This window comes from Oncorhynchus tshawytscha, linkage group LG25 (genome assembly GCF_018296145.1).
Source record: "Oncorhynchus tshawytscha isolate Ot180627B linkage group LG25, Otsh_v2.0, whole genome shotgun sequence".
In the NCBI taxonomy this organism is placed as follows: Eukaryota; Metazoa; Chordata; class Actinopteri; order Salmoniformes; family Salmonidae; genus Oncorhynchus; species Oncorhynchus tshawytscha.
This window is the reverse complement of record NC_056453.1, coordinates 12,146,793-12,169,231: the sequence shown is the minus strand read 5'-3', so window position 1 is coordinate 12,169,231 and position 22,439 is coordinate 12,146,793. Positions and strand designations below refer to the sequence as shown.

General features: G+C 42.9%; 1 protein-coding gene across 1 annotated transcript in view; it reads right to left on the bottom strand.

Moving 5' to 3' along the window:
* Positions 1-1,897: 1,897 nt before the first annotated feature.
* The window catches only part of LOC112224229 (anthrax toxin receptor 1), a 32,555-nt gene continuing 12,013 nt past the window's right edge, over positions 1,898-22,439 (bottom strand). The window contains exons 3-18 of the mRNA XM_042305937.1: positions 21,355-21,426; positions 21,047-21,128; positions 20,899-20,929; positions 20,707-20,780; positions 20,530-20,598; positions 19,433-19,513; positions 19,134-19,194; positions 17,732-17,830; positions 17,207-17,276; positions 15,833-15,911; positions 15,196-15,291; positions 14,812-14,850; positions 8,623-8,721; positions 8,263-8,430; positions 7,984-8,064; positions 1,898-4,561 (exon numbers count right to left, since the gene is read on the bottom strand). Coding sequence (XP_042161871.1) covers positions 4,292-4,561; positions 7,984-8,064; positions 8,263-8,430; positions 8,623-8,721; positions 14,812-14,850; positions 15,196-15,291; positions 15,833-15,911; positions 17,207-17,276; positions 17,732-17,830; positions 19,134-19,194; positions 19,433-19,513; positions 20,530-20,598; positions 20,707-20,780; positions 20,899-20,929; positions 21,047-21,128; positions 21,355-21,426 — 1,471 coding nt within the window. The 3' untranslated portion in view covers positions 1,898-4,291. The remainder of the gene's footprint in view (positions 4,562-7,983; positions 8,065-8,262; positions 8,431-8,622; positions 8,722-14,811; positions 14,851-15,195; positions 15,292-15,832; positions 15,912-17,206; positions 17,277-17,731; positions 17,831-19,133; positions 19,195-19,432; positions 19,514-20,529; positions 20,599-20,706; positions 20,781-20,898; positions 20,930-21,046; positions 21,129-21,354; positions 21,427-22,439) is intronic.

The following is a 22,439-nucleotide window of genomic DNA, read 5'->3' as shown; positions in this document are numbered from 1 at the left end:
TAGCCTATCACTTGTGAATTATATATTATTACTTGTAAATGATGCCCAGCATTAGGCAAGAAACAACTTTTTCGAATCATAGTCGCACACCTCATGTAGCCTAGCTCATAGGCCTATATGTTTTGATAAGGTTTGTATCACAACTAAAGTAGCCAAATAACTTCTTAAAATGAAGCACATTAATATGCTTTACAAGGGGTGTAGAGCTTAACTGGCATACATAAGCAGCGAGTGAGTTTCAAATTCGGGGAAGATCATTTTCACCATAAAAATGCACCTTTAACATGCATAATCGCATTTGCGGTCACTTTTGACAATGGTGTTGTCCCGTTAATGGAACATTCGTGCATATTGCCTACTGCTATGTGCACATTGCTGCGCAGTTAATGTGAAGAAATAGCTTAATAGTTTATTAACATTTAAAGTTAAACGTTCTGATCTGTTGCTTGAGCCACATTGTATTTTTGATGCTAGTATTCATTTGCGATCTATTGCTTCCCATAACTGTCCCAGACTATGTTTGTAATATTTATTTATTTGCGCAGAATCGAATAGGTAGATTTTTGTACTATGGGGGATAGTAGATTGATATAGGCTAGTGCTTTTGCTGTTCATTAGGCCTACTCATCTTGTTGGCTGACAAAAAGTAAATGTGGACAGTTCATTAGCATATTAAATTTAGCATATAGGAGTAGCTATTTATTTGTTAATCGCTCAACACAGAATAGCTGCATGTGCGCACTCCCTCAAATTGTTTGGAGAAAATATCCTTTCTATTTTATTCAGCTATGTTCAGTTGTATTCTACATACGATGAAATAATACAAAATAATGCCACGGAATTCTAAGCAAATCTTGTCTGCTAAATTAACTAGTGTAGCCCACATCCATTTGGCATAGCCAGATCAGGACCTAACATAAGGACAATTCAGAGTATGCTATTCTGTTCTTCTGAAATAGACTACATTTTCTTCATATCATGCTTCTTTAGACCTATCTCAAAGTCTGCATCAGTGGCTTGTAGGTTATGTGTAAAAGCCAGGAGATACTAAATGTGTTTATGTTAATTAAGGTCAATTACCGTGAGACTGACAGTTATTTGCTTGACAATCACCGGCTGACGAAATTTTGTGACCGCCACAGCCCTATCCCGGATTTATATTTACTATGTTACGTCTAGTCCATGAGACCAGGCTGTGACCACAACTCCATATCGTGGCAAACTGGATCATACTGAAGCTGCTGAAAGTGTGTGTGTGTGTGCACTTGTGCATGTGTTTTTGTTGTCTCCTATCCAAATGTACTGGGTGGAGCAGCAAAGAATCTCGAACGTGTGAAAAAGGGGTCAGTGAGTGCTCCTTTTACAACAGAGCCCCTCATAATTCACATAATATGAAGCCTTGCTGAATTTAATTGTATTTACGTAGAGTTTGGCACAGTCTGAATATTACCCTAGGTGTTTCATTTGTCTGGGGTGAGATAATATCTGTGCCTACATACAGCATCGTGGTGCATTACGAGTTTTTGTGACAGTGTAACAAACATAGAGATCCTATTAAATGTAATATTCTCATGACTAATTCTATGGTAATAAAATGTATGTGCTCACTATCCCCTCAGTAGAAGACATTGTTAAAACAAGTGGCTGGAGTATTGATGGTGTATTAGTAACAGCGTTCTAAATGTGTTTTCCCTCCATGGTGGTGGTGTCCCTGAGCTCCCCTGTCCGGGAGGTGAGGAGGGCAGCCACAGCCACCCTTCAGACACTAGCCCAGGTGGATAGCTCTCCCTTCCACCCCATCATAGACAGGCTGCTGAAGACCACCCAGGAGCTCACCGGTGACCCCACTGACCTCAGATAGGTCACTCACACACAAAAACAACCCATTCGTTTCATATAAAAGCTTGAAAGTCAACCTTTATTAATACTGTAACAAACAAAAAAAGAAAACGTAAAAAAAAAAAAAAGTATCTTAAGACGTCTTTCCATACTTGTTTCAGTACTCCCATTAATACATGAAAAACAATGGTTAACATGTAAAAGAATGGTTAACATTTAGCGCAAGGGTGTCAGAAATATGGCCAGCGGGCCATTTTATACTTTAAAATCACAAAAACAAAATCGAAATAGTATCAAAAATTATAATGGACCAGCGTGCTAATAATCACTGAAATGAAAGCTATACAGACAGGGAGCATAGGAAATTCTAAAAACTATGGGTAGAGGACTATTTCTTTGCTAATTTTGACAGCGATGAAATAGAACACATTTTCAGTGCGGCCCTCCGGACCTCGTTGAAGACCGAATGCGGCCCCCGGGGCAAAATGAGTTTGACACCCCTTATTTTAGCGTCTCAGAGCTTTTTCTCAGGAGAACACAACCCCACAATGGTCCTGATGATCATTCTGAAGCATAGAGACAAAAACGCACCAGGGACTACATAATAATGTGGTCTACTTAACGTTGTTGCTCGCTCCTCTTACTATGCCATTGCTTGAGTGGGATGATGTTCCAATAAAGAGCCATAAATCCAGTCATACAAAATGGCGGATGTTCATCATTGTCAAAAAGTAGAACTATATAATTACACTTGGGTGCCATAGAGCTTTATTTGTGCCGTACCGATAAAAACAAACGAAATGCATGCACCTCTCTTAATCATCATCATCATCATCATCCTGAACAGCTTTCAGCAGTGCTACAAAATAACAAAGGAATATAGTAACACAATGGTATTATAGGTCATAATCGAATGAAGTAAAGTACATTATACAAAGAGAGTAGAAAGATCTAAGTAGAACAATTCTGAAAGGTACCGTGTGTGATAAGCATACAATAGTATTCCTCAACCTTTGTCTGTACCAAGGACCGGCATGCTATGGACTTCCTCCTTTTGAGGGCTTGATTTAAATCCGTGTTGGTTCATGGACAAATCACTGAAATGTCACGTGCCTTTTGATACAGGACAGTTGCACTGAGGAAGGGAATACTCCATGACCTAGTGCCCGGATTATAGACCAATGGGGTTGAGAAACACTGCCATATGAAGTTGCGTGAATAGTTGTTTGTTTACATGCACAGTGTCCATCTTTGTCAGTGGACACCTTTGTCGTATTCAAGTACGCTCCTCTAGGTCTTTGGGGTTAATAAATTAGAGACGCGGTGAACTGCCCTGCAGTTGCAATGTGATTGTGATTCGATCAAAAAAGATAAAGGTAGAAAATACAATGTATAAAAGTAAAGTACAGTTTTGAGACTGTAAAAAAATGGATGAGAGCCAATGACCTGACTTTAGCTGTTTTGTTTTGAGAGGTCCATGGTTCAAAAGTGATTTTTTTTAAAAACTAACAATATAAAAAATGATGCTAGATCTGAACTGCATTCAATGTGCACGGATACCCGATTATCAACTTAGATAAACCTGGGTTCATCCTTAGAGATAATCACCAACAAAGTGTTTAAAAATGCAACATTTTTACGCTAACAAATCTCTTACGCTACGCCTATGTATGATTCTCAACTAACTCGTTCAGGGGATGTAACAAACAAAAAAATATCAAGGTATTTGTGCGCCTCATTTTTGGCAGACCATGTGCTCCTATCCTGAGAGAGTATACTGTATAAGCAGAAATCTTACGTGTTCAGTCCATATAAAAAAAGTGTCCCAGTGTCAACTTATGCTTATACGCTTATGGCTTCCGGCAACACTACCAAATGGAAGTAATTCAAATGTTTTTTTTGAACGGAATATGGAATAACCCACATGGGTTAAAACGGGCTTTCTCAGTCTGTGTAATCTGATTTGGACATGAGAAACAAATGTTAAACTTAATCAAACCAGTGTCATGTTTTGTTGACCCTCTAAAAATGTTTGCCCTTTCACATCTTCCAATTGACAAAATAGAGACACATCTAAAGATACATCTAAAAATGTACAAAAGAGACAAGCAAAAAAGCTCCAAATTCTACATCATCTAGATTGGTTTGATAGCAAAATCCAATCATTGTGGTTCTAAGTAAACCGACTCAGAGATGACTAAAGTTACACAAATTCACACAGTCTCACTCTACTTTCGCCTTGCCACTAACCATCATAACATACTCAGTAGCTGATCAAATCATTTCATCCATTGCAGTAGGTTTCTTTCTATGACTACATATTTTGCTGTCCAGCAACAAACCATTGTCTCCTGCTAATTTCACCCCAACTCCAATAAATACTGTGCTTCTTTTTCGGGTTTGAGGGAGCATCTTTGGCAATGTGGACTATTTCTTTATTGGAGTGGGGTCCCTAATTTGCTCTCATGGTCTGCTGTTTGGGCAGGGTGGGGGCGTGTGGGAGGGGGCAGGGGGACCTGGGGGTGCGGGATGGGGGTGGCCCTGGGGGCAGCTGGGTGACGGGCGGCGCTCGCGGGGGCGGGATGGTCTGTGGTGGCGGCGCTGTAGTGGGGCTGATCAGGGGACGGTAGTCAGAAGCGGGGGGGGGGCTATGGGCCCGGGGAGTTGCCTTGGCTGCTGCCGCTGCCTCGTCCTTCACCCGGGTGAAGTTGATGCATCGACCCTGGGGGGAAAGAGACAGTAACATCAGATTACACTGGGATCAGTGTATACTGGAGGTATACAGGACCCCATAAAGCTACAGTAAAGACATAACTCAGATTACATTGTACCCTCCTCCCTGACATGATCCAGCCCCTCTCCCACGTACAGCACACAGGTGTCTAACTCCCATCTAGGCTAACACCTCTGAGCCCAGCTGACCCCATGGTCATGGGACGGTCACTACCCTTTCTGTCTGTTCCAACCAGGACCAGCTGGCTGGACGGTTACCCATCAGCCCTTGCTGTGAACCCCCCTACGCCCTCTTCCCAGTCCAATGTTCTGTTCCAATGTACTGTTGCTGCTGCCAATGAAACTGTGGCTGCTTTCCAAAAACTCCATGTTGTTTATAGCACCATATGGAGAATGAGAGAGAGAAAAATAGATAAAGGGGGAGAGAGACAGAGGATTGGTAGGGGGGCAGAGGATTGGTAGGGGGAGAGAGAGACAGAAGATTGGTAGGGGGGGAGAGAGACAGGATTGGTGGGGGGGGAGAGACAGAGGATTGGTAGGGGGAGAGACAGAGGATTGGTAGGGGGGAGAGAGACAGAGGATTGGTAGGGGGAGAGAGACAGAGGATTGGAAGGGGGAGAGAGACAGAGGATTGGTAGGGGGAGAGAGACAGAGGATTGGTAGGGGGAGAGAGACAGAGGATTGGTAGGGGGAGAGAGACAGAGGATTGGTAGGGGGAGAGAGACAGAGGATTGGTAGGGGGAGAGAGACAGAGGATTGGTAGGGGGAGAGGGACAGAGGATTGGTAGGGGGAGAGAGACAGAGTATTGTTAGGGGGGAGTTCTTGAGGCAAATAAGTTCATTTTGTTGATAAACTTTTTTTTGCTCTCTATTCTCGTCCACAGCAGCTACATAGTTTGAACCCCCACCATCCACCACAGTGGCCTCATACTGTGAACTCTCGTGGTTTATGGCCTAACTCAGATTCATGCCCTTACTGGAAAGACAACCCAGTAAGCCTTTTTCCATCCCCCACACAGATAGGCAGGCATGGACTTACTAGGGCATACTGTAGGACTGTAGAGGCATTTAACATTATGCAAACACACACACACACACACTGAGTGGCCGTATCGGCAAAAAAAATCAAAAACAACCGAGGACACATTCCATTCATTCTGACTTGTAAATTATGCGTCAAGGAGAAAAAAAACAGAAATCCTCTGGTAACCAAAGACTGTCTCCTCAAATCCACTCTAAGTCTCTGACATTCCTTCCAGTCAATAACAGGATGAGAACAAGAGAGGGATGTTGAACATAAAATCACATATCCTTTCATTCTCTGCAGACCCTTTGAGAGGTTCATTTCAGCTACCTTTCTGCGAGTACTTCACATCGAACCAGTGTGGTTTGCGACATTGAACCACAAACTTACAATACAAAGGCAAGACAAAGAATGTCCTTCGAACCTCCCTTTTCCAATGTCTGCCATTAAACCCAGATGTCATAAAGCAGACTAGCCAGGGCTGCTTCAGCAGGGTTCGTGTCCCTGCTGGTCGAGACGACTCTCGCGGTTGTCTCCGCTGCCTATTACCTCATGCCCTTCGCAGTGCAAACTCTCCATCAGGGGAGACATTAAATCAAAGCCTCTAGTTTCACCTCAGGAGTCGATCTGCTCGAGCAAGTGATGTTTTACGTAGGAGCTCGCGGAGAAGTTGGAGAGTAGCTGGAGGCAAATAGCTGAGGTCCAAATAGCTGAGGTCCCTAGGACTAGGGATACACGGAGCGAGAGGGAGATGACTAAACCAGACTAAGCATGCTAATCATACCCTGCACACTATACTGCACTCAACCTAAACTAAGCAAACAGGGAGAGGGTCTGTGTCCAAAACCAGCACAGAGAATCCCATAGTGGAGTGGGAGAGGAAGATGGAGCGAGAGGAGGGTTGTGGAGAGAGGGAGAAGACTGACGGAAGGGTCAAAGAGAATGAGAAATAAAAGATGAACAGATGGTGCCTTTCTGTTTTTCGGTGCCGTGGAGTTACATAGCTACATGGGTTGTATTCAGAGAGGATGCATTGACTAGGGGACATAGCAGCTCCATTGTGGACTGATGAAATCAAAGGAAACTAGGGATTGAACTGTAAAGGCTTTTAGCCTAGGCTTCTCTCAATAGTGCCATTCAGGATACAGCCGTCGTCATAGCAATCTGCATGGTAATAAAATGCAACACAGCAACAGACTGAAATATGTCTGTCAGGAATCCAGATCGGACCTTGGCCAAATGGGTCCAATGGAACACACAAGGCCTGTGCATATGCTGTGAACGCCAATATGTCCTGTGTGTGTATATGTGTCTGTGTGTGAGAGAGAGAGAGAGAGAGAAAGAGAGAGAGGGAGTGTGAGTGGGAGTGATAAGAGCTGTGTTAGCAGTTAGCATGGCCTAGGGGACAGACATGCTGAAATGTCAGTAAGACAGTTTAATGGTTCTCCTCAGGTCACACTTTACACAGGAAAGAGCTTGCCTGCCTTGTATTTGTTTCCATTCCCCCTAAAAAAAAAACAAGATTACACCAGTACCAGTAGGCCTGCCTGGGAATTTTTCTGCTCCTTCGTAACAGACCGCAAATTACTTGAGTAGGCGACACCATTACACGGAAACACTTCCTCTGGAATAAGCAATGCATCATGTTTAACCTTTTGCTCGTGGTGATCGTTTTCCTGGATCGAACCTTTTGAACAAAGTATCGACATCTATTTGGCCGGGAGAAATCATTGAAATTTGAAGGAAGCCAATCATTAGCATAGGCATCATTGTTTCCCTTTGTGGTCGAAAGCTTATTTTCTGTGTTGTTGTTGAGAGCTTATCTGGCAGTACTTCACTTCTTCTCAGTTCATACATTTGGCTGAGAGAACACTCTTTACATGTGGAATTCCCGTTAAAAAAAGGGTTGTTTTCTGCAAATAACGCATGATTTTAACGAGCACCTGGAGAGGTGCCACCTCAGCAGGCTAGCTGCAGATCTAGAAGGAAAGAAAGGAGAGGAGGGCTATGGGATAAAGAGTCTCATATAGCCCAGCCCCTCCAAGTGCATATTTAGAGCAAAAACCACCTTCAACCAACCCCAAACCAAACTCCAATCTCCGTTTTGATATAAAGGGTCAGTATTGCAGTTCAAACATGTGCCCGATCAGAAAGTAGTTAAAGTCAAGGTTTTTAAAACATAAAGTGGATCTCTCTGGGGCACGTCCACAGCTCTGATTTATTTTCTTTTTATGGCAGCGGCTGATTTGAAGCAGATTTTGGGCTCTGCCTTATCATGGATCTTGGCACTGCAGGGGCATTTTTTTGGGGGGGGAAGTGTAGGGCTGTATGATGAGGGATAGGGCTAAGGCTGGGCTCCCATGGTGTTTTAAGGCTTTAGTACTCACATTATCTCCTGGCTGAGGCCGCATGAGAGAAACCTGGTCGTAACCGCGGCGAAACAGGGCCCAAATGGCATCCAGTTTACCCTGCAATCAAAGGGAGGGAGACATGGCTATAATGAATACTGTCAAAAATGTTACCTGTGTAAAGTGTGCATGGCCAATATGTAATTTCATACTACACACAGTACCCTATTATACATGTATAGGTAGAGAGGAAGAGAGTGTATAAACTAGTCTGAGAAAGAAAGGTAGAAAGGAAGGAGAAGAAGAGAGTGTTTTTACCTGTATGGGGGTGTACCACTTCCTGTCTGTGGCTGGCTTCCTGTTGTGGGCCTTCTTGGGCTTGGGCTCGTACGGCTCAAACTCCTGCTCTGGCATTTTCACCACAGCGTTCTTGGGCTTCTCCAGCTTAGCCCCCTCCTCGGTTGAACCCTTCCCCCCCCAGCGTACCTGTAGGAGTGGAACAAAGATGGGGTATGACCTACTGTACCTGTGGAAGTGGGCCTACAGTACATACTACACACAGGCGGTGAGGAAGAGTCTAGAATAAAGTTCCAACTGTCATGTGTTTGTGAGGAATTATGGAAGATAAAGATGGACATTTATTTGGGTGTAACTGTAAAGTGATTGGATCCACCTCACCTCCATTCTTTTGATTCCTCCGACTCCTCTTCCTCCATAGTAGGATGCATCCACGGTGGGCCACTTCTTCTTGGGCATGCCGTCTTCATCATCTGATTCCTGGCGGACAGAAAAGATGGGAGCAAATAATGAACTTCCAAGCAAGTGTTCGCTATGCCTAGGACTCTATTTTCTGCTGGTGTTAAGTCGGAGCTACTGTCAAAAATCACGATCTTAACTTTGACTTGTAAAAGCCTGGGTTCTGCTATTTTTCAACCCTGGCGTGAGGGTTGGTCATTTACCTGTCTTCCATCAGCTCGCTTGTGCTGAGGTGGGATATGTGTGGAAATATTTTAGGCGTGTCTTTTAAAAACGTTTGCTTTACGTACCAATTTTAAGCAGAGCTAGTGGTGATATTTAAGATTCACCAAAAGCTGGACTTAGAAATAACACAATTGGTTATGGCATCGATTTTGCCAACGGAGGCTCACAGTAGCCTAATCAGTGGCCTTTAACCTATGTTTTATTAAAATATCACAAGCAGCAAAACAGTCAACAGACATTCCCTTCATTCTTTATATTGAACATGATTTTTCTCCAGCTTCTCTGAAAAGTTTGGCCCCATTAGGTCTATCTGCGATGCCCATTGACTGAAAGGAGCTTGTGACTGTGGGAAGAATGTTTAGGAACAAGTTATAGCAACTGCTTATTATTTTTCCTTTATAATTGAGTTAAAAAAATAGCATCTTCCACTTTCATTTTTTTGGACCAAACCGTCAATTGGTAGAGCGTGGCACTTGAAACGCCAGGGTTGTGGGTTTGATTCCTACGGGGGACCAGTATTCACCCCCTTGGCATTTTTCCTATTGTGTTGCCTAACATCCTGGAATTAAAATGTTTTTTGGGGGGGAGTTTGTATCATTTGATTTACATAACATGCCTACCACTTTGAAGATGCAAAATATGTTTTATTGTGAAACAAGCAAGAAATAAGACAAAAAAACAGAACACTTGAGCGTGCATAACTATTCACCCCCCCCAAAGTCAATACTTTGTAGAGCCACCTTTTGCAGCAGTTACAGCTAGCTGCAAGTCTCTTGGGGTATTTCTCTATAAGTTTGGCACATCTAGCCACTGGGATTTTTGCCCATTCTTCAAGGCAAACTGCTCCAGCTCCTTCAAGTTGGATAGATTCCGCTGGTGTACAGCAATCTTAAATTCATACCACAGATTCTCAATTGGATTGAGGTCTGGGCTTTCACTAGGCCCTTCCAAGACATTTAAATGTTTCCCCATAAACATCTCGATTGTTGCTTTAGCAGTATGCTTAGGATCATTGTCCTGCTGGAAGGTAAACCTCCGTCCCAGTCTCAAATCTCTGGAAGATTGAAACAGGTTCCCCTCAAGAATTTCCCTGTATTGAGCGCCATCCATCATTCCTTCAATTCTGACCAGTTTCCCAGTCCCTGCCGACAAAAAATATCCCCACAGCATGATGCTGCCACCACCATGCTTCACTGTGGGGATTATGTTTTTGGAGTGTTGAGAGGTGTTGGTTTTGCGCCAGACATAGCATTTATCTTGACGGCAAAAAACGCTCAATTCTAATCTCATCTGACCAGAGTACCTTCTTCCATATGTTTGGGCAGTCTCCCACATGCCTTTTGGAGAACAATTTAAGCAATGGCTTTTTTTCTGGACACTCTTCTGTAAAGCCCAACTCTGTTGAGTGTACGGCTTGAAGTGGTCCTATGGACAGATACTCCAATCTCCGCTGTGGAGCTTTGCAGCTCCGTCAGGGTTATCTTTGTTGCCTCTCTGATTAATGCCCTCCTTGCCTGGTCCCTGAGTTTTTGTGGGCGGCCCTCTCTTGGCAGGTTTGTTGTGGTGCCATATTCTTTCCATTTTTGAATAATGGATTTAATGGTGCTCCGTGGGATGTTCAAAGTTTCTAATATTTTTTTTATAACCCAACCCTGATCTGTACTTCTCCACAACTTTGTACCCGACCTGTTTGGAGAGCTCCTTGGTCTTCATGGTGCCACTTGCTTGGTGGTGCCGCTTGCTTAGTGGTGTTGCAGACTCTAGGGCCTTTCAGAACAGGTGTATATATACTGAGATCATGTGACAGATCATGTGACACTTAGATTGTACACAGGTGGACTTTATTTAACTAATTATGTGACTTCTGAAGGTAATTGGTGCACCAGATCTTATTTAGGGGCTTCATAGCAAAGAGGGTGAATACATACAGTGGGGCAAAAAAGTATTTAGTCAGCCACCAATTGTGCAAGTTCTCCCACTTAAAAAGATGAGAGAGGCCTGTAATTTTCATCATAGGTACACTTCAACGATGACAGACAAAATTAGAAAAAAAATCCAGAAAATCACATTGTAGGATTTTTAATGAATTTATTTGCAAATTATGGTGGAAAATAAGTATTTGGTCAATAACAAAAGTTTATCTCAATACTTTTTTATATACCCTTTGTTTGCAATGACAGAGGTCAAACGTTTTCTGTAAGTCTTCACAAGGTTTTCACACATTGTTGCTGGTATTTTGGCCCATTCCTCCATGCAGATCTCCTCTAGAGCAGTGATGTTTTGGGGCTGTTGCTGGGCAACACGGACTTTCAACTCCCTCCAAAGATTTTCTATGGGGTTGAGATCTGGAGACTGGCTAGGCCACTCCAGGACCTTGAAATGCTTCTTACGAAGCCAATCCTTCGTTGCCCGGGCGGTGTGTTTGGGATCATTGTCATGCTGAAAGACCCAGCCATGTTTCATCTTCAATGCCCTTGCTGATGGAAGGAGGTTTTCACTCAAAATCTCACGATACATGGCCCCATTCATTCTTTCCTTTACACGGATAAGTCGTCCTGGTCCCTTTGCAGAAAAACAGCCCCAAAGCATGATGTTTCCACCCCCATGCTTCACATTAGGTATTGTGTTCTTTCGATGCAACTCAGCATTCTTTGTCCTCCAAACACGACGAGTTGAGTTTTTACCAAAAAGTTATATTTTGGTTTCATCTGACCATATGACATTCTCCCAATCTTCTTCTGGATCATCCAAATGCTCTATAGCAAACTTCAGACGGGCCTGGACATGTACTGGCTTAAGCAGGGGGACACGTCTGGCACTGCAGGATTTGAGTCCCTGGCGGCGTAGTGTGTTACTGATGGTAGGCTTTGTTACTTTGGTCCCAGCTCTCTGCAGGTCATTCACCATGTGGTTCTGGGATTTTTGTGATCATTTTGACCCCACACAGTGAGATATTGCATGGAGCCCCAGATTGAGGGAGGTTATCAGTGGTCTTGTATGTCTTCCATTTCCTAATAATTGCTCCCACAGTTGATTTCTTCAAACCAAGCTGCTTACCTATTGCAGATCCAGTCTTCCCAGCCTGGTGCAGGTCTACAATTTTGTTTCTGGTGTCCTTTGACAGCTCTTTAGTCTTGGCCATAGTGGAGTTTGGAGTGTGACTGTTTGAGGTTGTGGACAGGTGTCTTTTATACTGATAACAAGTTCAAACAGGTGCCATTAATACAGGTAACGAGTGGAGGACAGAGGAGCCTCTTAAAGAAGAAGTTACAGGTCTGTGAGAGCCAGAAATCTTGCTTGTATGTAGGTGACCAAATACTTATTTTCCACCATAATTTGCAAATAAATTCATGAAAAATCCTACAATGTGATTTTCTGGATTTTATTTCCTCATTTTGTCTGTCATAGTTGAAGTGTACCTATGATGAAAATTACATGCCTCTCTAATCTTTTTAAGTTGGAGAACTTGCACAATTGGTGGCTGACTAAATACTTTTTTGCCCCACTGTATGCATGCACCACTTTTGAATTTTTTAGAATTGTTTTAAACAAGTCATTTTTTTCATATAACTTCACCTATTTGGACGATGTTGAGTATGTCCATCACATGAAATCCAAATAAAAATCCATTTAAATTACAGGTTGTAATGCAACAAAATAGGAACAACACCAAGGGGGATGAATACTTTTGCAAGGCACTGTATGAAGATGTATGTACTCACTACTTACTGTAAGTCGCTCCGCTCTGGATAAGTTTGTCTGCTAAATGACTAAAATGTAAAACATCGTGGGAATTCCTGTCACTGTCCTTGGTGTTGAATCCGCTTGTAGCCTAAGATATTTGCCTGTTAGTTTGTTTACCTTTCACTTGGCAAAGTGACTAGCAGGCCATATCAACGGTGATGTTTGGCTAATCTTACACTACATGACCAAAAGTATGTGAACACCTGCTCGTTGAACTCTCATTCCAAAATCAATTACATTAATATGGAGTTGTTCCACCACTTTTCTCCTGTAACAGCCTCCACTCTTTTGGGAAGGCTTTCCACTAGATATTGGAACATTGCTGCGGGGACGTGCTTCTATTCAGCCTCATGAGCATTAGTGAGGTCCGGCACTGGTGTTTGGCTATTTGACCTGGCTTGCAGTCAACGTTAGAATTCATCCCAAAGGTGTTCGATGGAGTTGAGGTCAGGGCTCTGTGCAGGCCAGTCAAGCTCGTCCACACCGATCTCGACAAACCATTTCTGTGTGGAACTCGCTTTGTGCACGGGGGCATTGTCATCTTGAAACAGGGAAGGGCCTTCCACGGTTCCAGAGTCCAATGGCGGCGAGCTTTACACCACTCCAGTCGACGCTTGGTATTGCACATGGTGATCTTAGGCTAGTGTGTGGCTACTCAGCCATGGAAACCCATTTCATGAAGCTCCCGACAAACAGTTATTGTGCTGACTTTGCTTCCAGAGGCAGTTTGGACCTCGGTAGTGGTTGTTGCAACCGGGGACAGGCGACTTTAACGGACTACGTGCTTCAGCGCTCGGTGGTCCCGTTCTGTGAGCTTGCGTGGCCCACCACTTTGCGGCTGAGACGCTGTTGCTCCTAGACGTTTCCACTTTGCAATAAAAGCACTTACAGTTGACCGGGGGAGCTCTAGCAGGGCATAAATCTGACAAACTGAGTTGTCAGAAAGGTGGCCTCCTATGACGTTGCCACGTTGAAACGTCACTGAGCTCTTTCTGTAAGGCCATTCTACTGCCAACGCTTGTCTATGGAGATTGCATGTTCAATTGTCCATGGCTCGAACATGCAGTGCATTTTCGAAAGGCGAATACAATGTGTGTAGAAAAATATTTCTATGTTAAAGCCAATTTTTTAAAAACTAGACTGGCTACATGTTTGCTGTAACTAGGCCTATCGTATGGTTATTGTATACTATTTAATAAACTATCTTCAGTGGATAGGACAAGCATCCATGCCTCCTGCCCCAAGAGTCCTTAGGCCACATTATGCTCACTGTATGCTCATGGCACGAGAGAGGCGATGTATGATATCATGCCTCTGACCAGATCCGAAATTGTTTTTTTTTCTTCCTTTTCTCTCGTTTAATTTGAACAACAAAAAAAAACTTATCGGAAAGATTCCGCCGTCCATGAGTTTGTGTTGAGAATGTACATTGGCTGGAATGCAATTGCAATTCCGTCTGCTATTTCTGGGGGAGTTTAAATGTGATCTGTGAGATGGTTCCATGATGGTTAGAATACATTACAATCGGAAGTATAATGGTGAGCGGACGTTCCCCATTTCTCTTCATATCGGGTCTTTGTCCAGTTCCTGAGAAAAGTTTGGACGTGCGTAAAACCCTCCATAGTCTAAGTTGCCTTGTCTGTATAATACTCCCGCAGGGAGCAATGACGGCGCCTGTAACCGTTTAGACTATTTAAAACAATTGTTTTTTATTTGTATTTCGTTTTTTTTTTTTTGCAAGACTCAAGCTGTTTCCCCTATCCAGCTGTTCCATTCTCCGTGTGGCCTGCTACTAGAATGGACGGTAAAATCGCTAAAGTCGCAACAAAATTGAATATGACCTTGTGGATCGAGTTCGGAATGACAACATTTCAGGTGTTCAACATCTAAAGTCCATCACTATATTGAGAGCTTTTCTGTTTCTAAAATTGACGTATTTGGGTGTTTCTGGAGCATTGAGTCCCTGTATTGCACGACGAGATGAGGAAGTGACTTGCTGGTTGGCCCAAGTCTGTCCAAAAAAACAAGTGGAATCGCAAAAAAAGTGTCTGGACCCTTCTATAACATGCCTGCAATTTAACAAAAAAGAAAATAGAGGTTTGGTTGTGAAAAAACTAAATGCGCCTTCAAGGGCTGACTTACTGGCTCTGAGGGGGGTGCTGGAGGAGGCTCTTTGATCACCTAGACAGGAAGTGCAGGGTGGAAAGTCACATTCATATTAATTGATGACCGTGACTAAGTGGTCGCATCAGGTGTTCATTATCATTCCCTGGCATTTGTCATTTATCATCTGCAAAACTGACAAAGAAATTGTTACACACTTTTAAACTCATATCTACTATATTCTGTCAACACTCTTACACAAACAATAACAACATCATTTGCATTACATTGAACCAGGTTACTTTTAAAGGGTCATTAAATCATTCAAATGGCAGCTACTCTGCTAAAGGGTCCACTCTATACAGTATAATATAACATGTGGCCCATAATTGCCATCATATTGAACCAATTTTTGACGGTTACCACTGTGCAGCAGAGGGGCCAGAACCACCACATGAACAGCATTGCCATCAACAGGAACAGAGCCAGAAGGGTGATGAGAAGGATGGTACCATCAAACTGCCAGGGGGAGATAAGAGTCATCGTTAAGACAGGGTTAGGACCCTGACGAGAGAATGGAGAAGACTGACGAGAGATGAGAGAGGTTGAGGAGGGGTCTCAAGATCTAAATAGGGGACAATATGGTTCCTATTAGAGCCTATAGACTGTGGATGGGATGTGGTGGTGTTTTTTTCTTTATTTTGTGGGTGAGAGGAGGTGCTGGTTTAAGTCCCTCTGACGTGGGGGGTCTTTTGGGTGGATCATTGCTGAAGCCCCTTGTGGTTTGGCTCCAGACAGAGCACCAGATAGAGCAGAGGAAGAAAAGAAGAGGAGGAGGAAACTTCCTCAAGCAAAACAGGAGCCCTCTGAAAAAAAATGCTGAGAAAAGAAATGCCCATGAACAAAATGAGGCAGAAATAAAAAACTGAAAATGATTGAGATAGAACAGAAAAAAAGAAGTAAAGAAATTCTGGAAATAGGATAAATGTTTCCCAACATAAGACCATTTCTAGTGAGTTTTTGAGTAGTAGTTGTAATGTGATTGGAAGAGCATACTTACACACTCTGTGGTGGTGATGTGCACAGAGCTAGTGATGAACGACAGGCCTTCATTCATGCTCACTTGCAGATAAACAACCCTGAAACACAAAGACGCACAGGGATTCAATACAGGACATGCCAAATGGAAGCAAATTATGCTAGCTAGGACTTGCTTGGACAAGACAGCTGAATGTCAAAATGGCACCGTTGTCCAGTGCCAAGGCGCCACACAAAAAGAGCTTTGCGCCCAACAAACAAACAGGCTATTATTGCTCAGACATGTTATTACATGTCTGAGACTAAGTAGGGCATCGGCACTAGCATCAAAGTTGGTTAAACCCTTTGTCAGCCAAGACAAGTTTTACCTTGCCCGGTCAAAAACAATTGATGCCCATATCACAGTACCTTTCGCTTCTGGGCGCAAAACAATTCTAGCCAGGAAAACATACCAAACCTCAAGGATAAAAAAAAAAACACATTTTGAATTCCACACATTTTTTCCTAGAGGTGCAAAGCACGTAGACTGATCCAAGTGGGTATGCGAAGTAGTGTCCATTTTTGACGGATAAAGCCTCTTCAGGTTTGACAATCTGGAGTCGGGTATGTGGTTTAAGTTCATGTGCACACATACCTCAGTGCCACCAAAACAGCTTCTTATCCCTTAAAGAAGCAACGATCAGAGGACAAATATGGACAGTTGGACTTGGGCCATGTTCACATTTTGTAGAGATGTGAGCATGTTTGTGCGTGTGTGTGAGGAAAGGGTGATACATTTGACCATGGGGTGCTAACTGGCAGATTACTCTACAGATGAAGAAAATATGACAAAAGAGGAGAGAAAAAATGAGGGAAAAAAATATGGCAGAGAGGGAAGGGAGTTAGAGAGAGAGAGAGAGAGAGAGAGAGGAGTCACTGTAGAAGGGTGAGGGGAGAGGAGAAGGTAGAAGGCTGGAGGGAGAAGGTAGAGGAGAGGACAGGATAGAAGTAAGCAGGGAGGGGAGAAATTAGGGGAATGTGGTGATGAAAAAAAGAGGCTCTAAAGTGGTTTGTTGATTGAGAAACGAAGCCAGCCGATGGATGATGGGTGTGTCTGTGGTTAGGATTAAGGGGCAACCTTAACACCGTCCTCATTATGAATACACAGGGCTCTAACCAATGAGGATCCAAACGAGTGCTCATCGTCATATAGAGAGAATAGAGGAGGAGTGGACTGTGGCCCTGACAGGGATCGTGAAGACACCCTAATGCACGGCAGGCTTCTTCTGGGTCTCTCCCTCTGTTTGCGAGGGCTGGAGAGTGATCGGCTAGACGTGCGGTTAAGAGGCAACACACTCTCATCCTACAGGGATAGCTCGGACCATTTGAAAACGGATGTTAAAAAAGATCTACTCACTGCCCAACTTCGTCTATAACCGGAGCTGTACACAGCAGGAACGTGTCTTCGATATCCACAGGCTTCTCATCTGGGGAGAGAGCCCAACACTTTTGTCAGCGGTTTCCTTAAATAACTTAAGTTTCTTCAATCACCTATAGTACTCCATGCATGTTACAGCTGAAAATACACATTATACACATTAGTATAAAAACACCTGGTAAGCCTACAGCGTTTTAAAGGTAATTATAAACTGGGTGGTTCGAGCCCTGAATGCTGATTGGCTGACAGCCATGGTATATCAGACCATATACCATGGGCATGACAAAACATTTATTTTTACTGCTCTAATTACGTTGCTAACCAGTTTATAATAGCAATAAGGCACCTTGGGGGTTTGTGGTATATGGCCAATATACCATGGCTAAGGGCTGTATCCAGGCACTCCGCGTTGCGTCGTGGCTAAGAACAGCCCTTAGCCATGGTATATTGGCCATATACCACACTCCCTCAGGCATTATTGCATAAATGTAACCAGGTACTCACTAATTGTGAGGGTGTCGTTGACTTTAAAGCTGCATAACACCTGCTCTATATTTCTGGCGTGAAGGAAACCATTCCCTCTCACCACCACCTGGAAACTCTCTGGAAATAAAAGACAACAGCTTTAGTTGAGTAAAAAAAATAGATACAGATACATACATACATACATACATACATACATACATACATACATACATACATACATACATACATACATACATACATACATACATACATACATACATACATACATACATACATACATACATACATACATACATACAACATAGGCTATCAGACATTACACAATTATGTTGGATAGCATACAAGATTAGGTAGATTGGCTTGGCAACACTGGTTAAATAATACAGAAAACATACTTAGGAAACAGACTGCAGGTCATATGGGACTTGTCTCTCTCGATTGGGAAAAAAGCCATTTATCAAACTGACTTCCATTTGGCAGGCCAGGATAAATTCCATTTAGAGACGCTCTCATAACAAGATCCCCAATACGATACACTCCATTAGAACCAATGGGGATTACTGTCTGTTGGTGTCATTAGAGTGATCAGACTCCTATGCAAGTCAGCTGGTTGGCTTGGCTAGCTAGCTAGTTAGCTATCTGGCTAGCTGTTTTGTTTTGACCGCTGGGGCAAGCAAGCCCAACGTAAGTTGAAAGCAGAGGTCTGTGTGGAGATGATAGAGGCTTGTTGGGAGGACTACAGGGCTACTCTGATCTATTGCCGACGTATAGTGGGTTTTCTGGCGCCCTAAACTCTAGAGGCTGCCGGGGGCATTACTCAGGTGGGTGCTGCATGTTGGTGGTGGTCAAGGAGTAGCTGGCTAGCTACCAACAGAGGCCTTGCTGCAGGGTGCCCTGTTCAATGGCTCTAAACCAGTACTTCATTATTCTGAAAGGACCTGTCTTGACTGACCAAGGCTCCTGAGGCTTCTCCCTGGCTGTGAAAATGATACTCCCTCATGATGACAATAAACGGTTTCTAATAAACGATTTCTTCATTTGTTTATTTAGTTATATTTACATATGGACTGAACGCTATAATTCAGCTCTTGACTGCCAATGTTGTACACTATGATTGACAATAAACTAAACCTCAAATATAATAATTCATTTGGCAACAAATTGATAAAAAACGGAGTGAAACACGGGAGGAACTCCCTGAATATGTCCAATAAGAAATGCTTGTTTAAGTTTTCCATTGCATAATGTTTGCTACATTTTACTACTCTGTACTAATGAATACGTGCCAGCTGAGCCCCAGTCTGAGGGAAGGGCACTGGCACCAGCTTGGCCCCTTAATGAAATGAACACAGCACTTAAGCAATGACAGGGAACTAGCATTGACTGGCATTGATCTGCTTTGTTCCTATAGGGACCCCACCTCCTGCACAAACACTGGAGGGCTCTGCAGCTAAAATCTCAATACAGGACTTCTTGATGATCTGGAGAAGGAGAATAAGGAGATGAATTGAGTTGAGTAGGTTAATATTAGCTCAAATGAACTCATAGCTTGTCAAGACTCTTTGTCAAAACAGACAGGTAAATCAAACGTGAGACATTCGGTAGCTGTAGATTACAACATCTTTGTCTATTTTGTCTTTTCATCTTTATTTGATCTTTCTTTGAAGGTATGTCTTGTGAAACAGGACTGTCTCTCCTTTCTGTCCGGGGTTTATTTACCGAGTCGATCACTCCTCGCAGGGCTACGAAACCGCCCATCACAGGAAACACATGCTCGATGGTGTCGGCTATGGTGGCCAGCTACAGGGGGAAGGAGAGAGCAGGTTTATTTACAAAGGCCCAGTGCTTCCTCCTAGCTCACATCTCAGGAACCAGAGACAGACACATATTATTTACATCATGACCCATTCTCTTCAGTGAAGAGTCCAGGGAACACTTGATTTGAGAATGATATTGTTTCTCTATAGTCTTAGAAGAAAGGTGCTATCTAGAATCTAAACGGATTCTTCGGCTGTCCCCATAAGAGAATCCTTTGAAGAACCCTTTTTGGTTCCAGGTAGAACCCTTTTGGGTTCCATATCCAACTGTTTCCACAGGGAGTTCTACATGGAACCCAAAAGGGCTCTACCTAGAACCAAAAAGGGTTCTACCTGGAACCAAAAAGGTTATCCTATGGGGAAAGCTGAAGAAACCTTTTGGAACCCTTTTTTAAAGTGTTTCGGCTCCATCTTCTCTACATGCATGACCATGTTAGGGGGAGAATAACAGTACAATGATCGGTGCACTAAGCACAATCGGGTACAATCCTAATGTACAAACGACATTGGACAGATGCCTAAACTACTGTGCCTTGACAGGTATAGCATACACAGGTATAGTACAGTATATTATGTCCAGGCATTTTGTGAATGTCAATCTGGGTGGTAGAATGATTCATAGGGCCAATCAGGTTTCGAATTCAAGTTTAACCCTGCATGACTCTGAAACATTATTCTTAGCTAATATGTTAATCGTTTGCATCCTAGTCAAATCGCCTAATTTCTCTATCATTAATGCCCAGCCTGGGATATAAGTAGCCCTACCAACCTCACAAGCAAGCTCAGGTTCAAGGTGTGTAGGTAGATACAATTACAGGGGACATAGTCTGCAAACGGGTTATTAAAAATAAATAGCACATATTGTAATCGTTGTAGTGAAAGAATATTGAGTGAGTAGTATACTGCATGTAATTATGTACTTTTTTGTTTTAATAACAAAAATGTGTTTTCACAGGGGAAGAGGACATGCGTCTGTTTCACTGCACACTACATCGTTACCTGTGTCTCGTTGAAGTCTTTCACTCCAACACAGTACACCATAGCTCCTAGAGATCGGCTTCTCTCCGCCTGTTTGTTAAACAAAACAAACAAGAATCAACCCCAGAGAGCAGGTTTTTACATTTGTCTTTCCTTTACATCAACAGGAAGGTGAACCCTATAATCCTATTTGAATACCTCCTGTTGTGCAGTGACGAGCTGGTGTTCGTTCAGCTCCCCATCCGTCAAGGCAATGATAACACTTGCTGTTCCTGTAACGGAGAGGTCAATCAATGGTATGACCTCAACATGGCCAAGTACAGAAAAAAATGGGAGCGATTTTTTAAAATGTAGGTCTAGATCTAGTGACGGGCGTCATTGGACGCTTACCAAAGTTTTCATGGTGTATCTGCTCATTTGCCTGAAAAGAGAAGACAATATTATTCTTATTCTTCTGTTTTTTTTTCTTCAAAACGATATGTTTAACAGGTAAATAACGTGTGGTAAAGTAAGAACCCAGTCAGAAGGAGATAAGTACCCTTTCCAAGCCCAGGTGCATGAAGGTGTCTCCACCCGGTATCTCTCTCTTCAACACATTCAATCCCTTTCTTATCTCCACCCTGAACAAACAACACAGACCACAAATCACGTGTCACTGAAAATGTCCTTGGCTGGTCTTTAAAATGGCATTGCTGAGTAAAACAGATCAAAGTTTAGAGGGCTTCATAACTTTCTTCCATTTTAAAAGTCCTCATACACGACAAAGGGTGCGTCCCAAATGGCACTGTGTTCCCTATAAAGGGAATAATGTACCATTTGGGACGCAACCCCAAAATGTTAGTGTACCTGTTTTCTGTCAGTCTCATGAGAGTGGTTCCTCTGGATGAGAACACAATAAAGGACATTCTCAACATGGGGCTGTAAAAACAACACACAAACACAAGGGTTAGATATACTGTACGCTTTTGGCACCATTTTCCTTTTGTTGAGCCACAAAGAGGCCATACTATGTTTGACCTCAACCAATAAACAAACAACAAACTAAAGGGACCACACACTCCAAACCATTTATTTCACTGATTTATTGTGATATGCAAGCATGTGTTTTGACGTCAAAAAGTCCATCAGAGGAGGCTGGTGGGAAGAGCTATACGAGGACGGGCACATTATAGTGGCTGTAATAAAGGACATGGAATGGTATGAAACCAAGTTTGACTCCCTTCAAATGATTCTATTCCCAGCCATTACTATGAGCCCGTCCACCTATAGCTCCTCCCACCAGCCTCCTCTGATGTCCATGCATCTAAGCATAAGTCAGAATTCTCTTGTGTGGTGAGTTCTGTCCTATTGTTTGTGTACGTGCCACGCTAACAAGGATTCAGGACACCATTTTTCAGACAAATACATACATTGAAGTGAGCATGTTGCTTGCAATACTACAGCACGTTGAAACTCAATTCCACGGTTTCAGCTGTTGTTTTTGAGACTCTGGTAATGATGCAAAACCATGCCAACCAAACTGAGGTAGCAAACTATCTACATTAGATGTCCATATTACTCTCCCAGCTTGAACCTCTCGACCTGCCATTATGTTCATGACACATGCCATTACAGCAGTGGGATGGTAAAGCAGCATATGCAACAAAATATTTTGCTGTGCGATCTGGAGTTTCATTTTGGGAGCACCAGTGCAACTAGAATAAAATCCAAGAAAATAATTGATGCATAACAATATTTATCCGCAACCCTCTTTCACACTGTTCATGACACAAACTGTTCACACCCTTCTTGTTGGCGGAGAGAAATTGCTGCAGGTTTAAAGCTTATTTCCTGCAATTCTATTCATTATGCATAGGGATGGATACTTTTGTTGTTGCCATTTTCAAGCTAACTTCCTGCAATTCTACACTTTTTGCCATGTCTTATGTGTG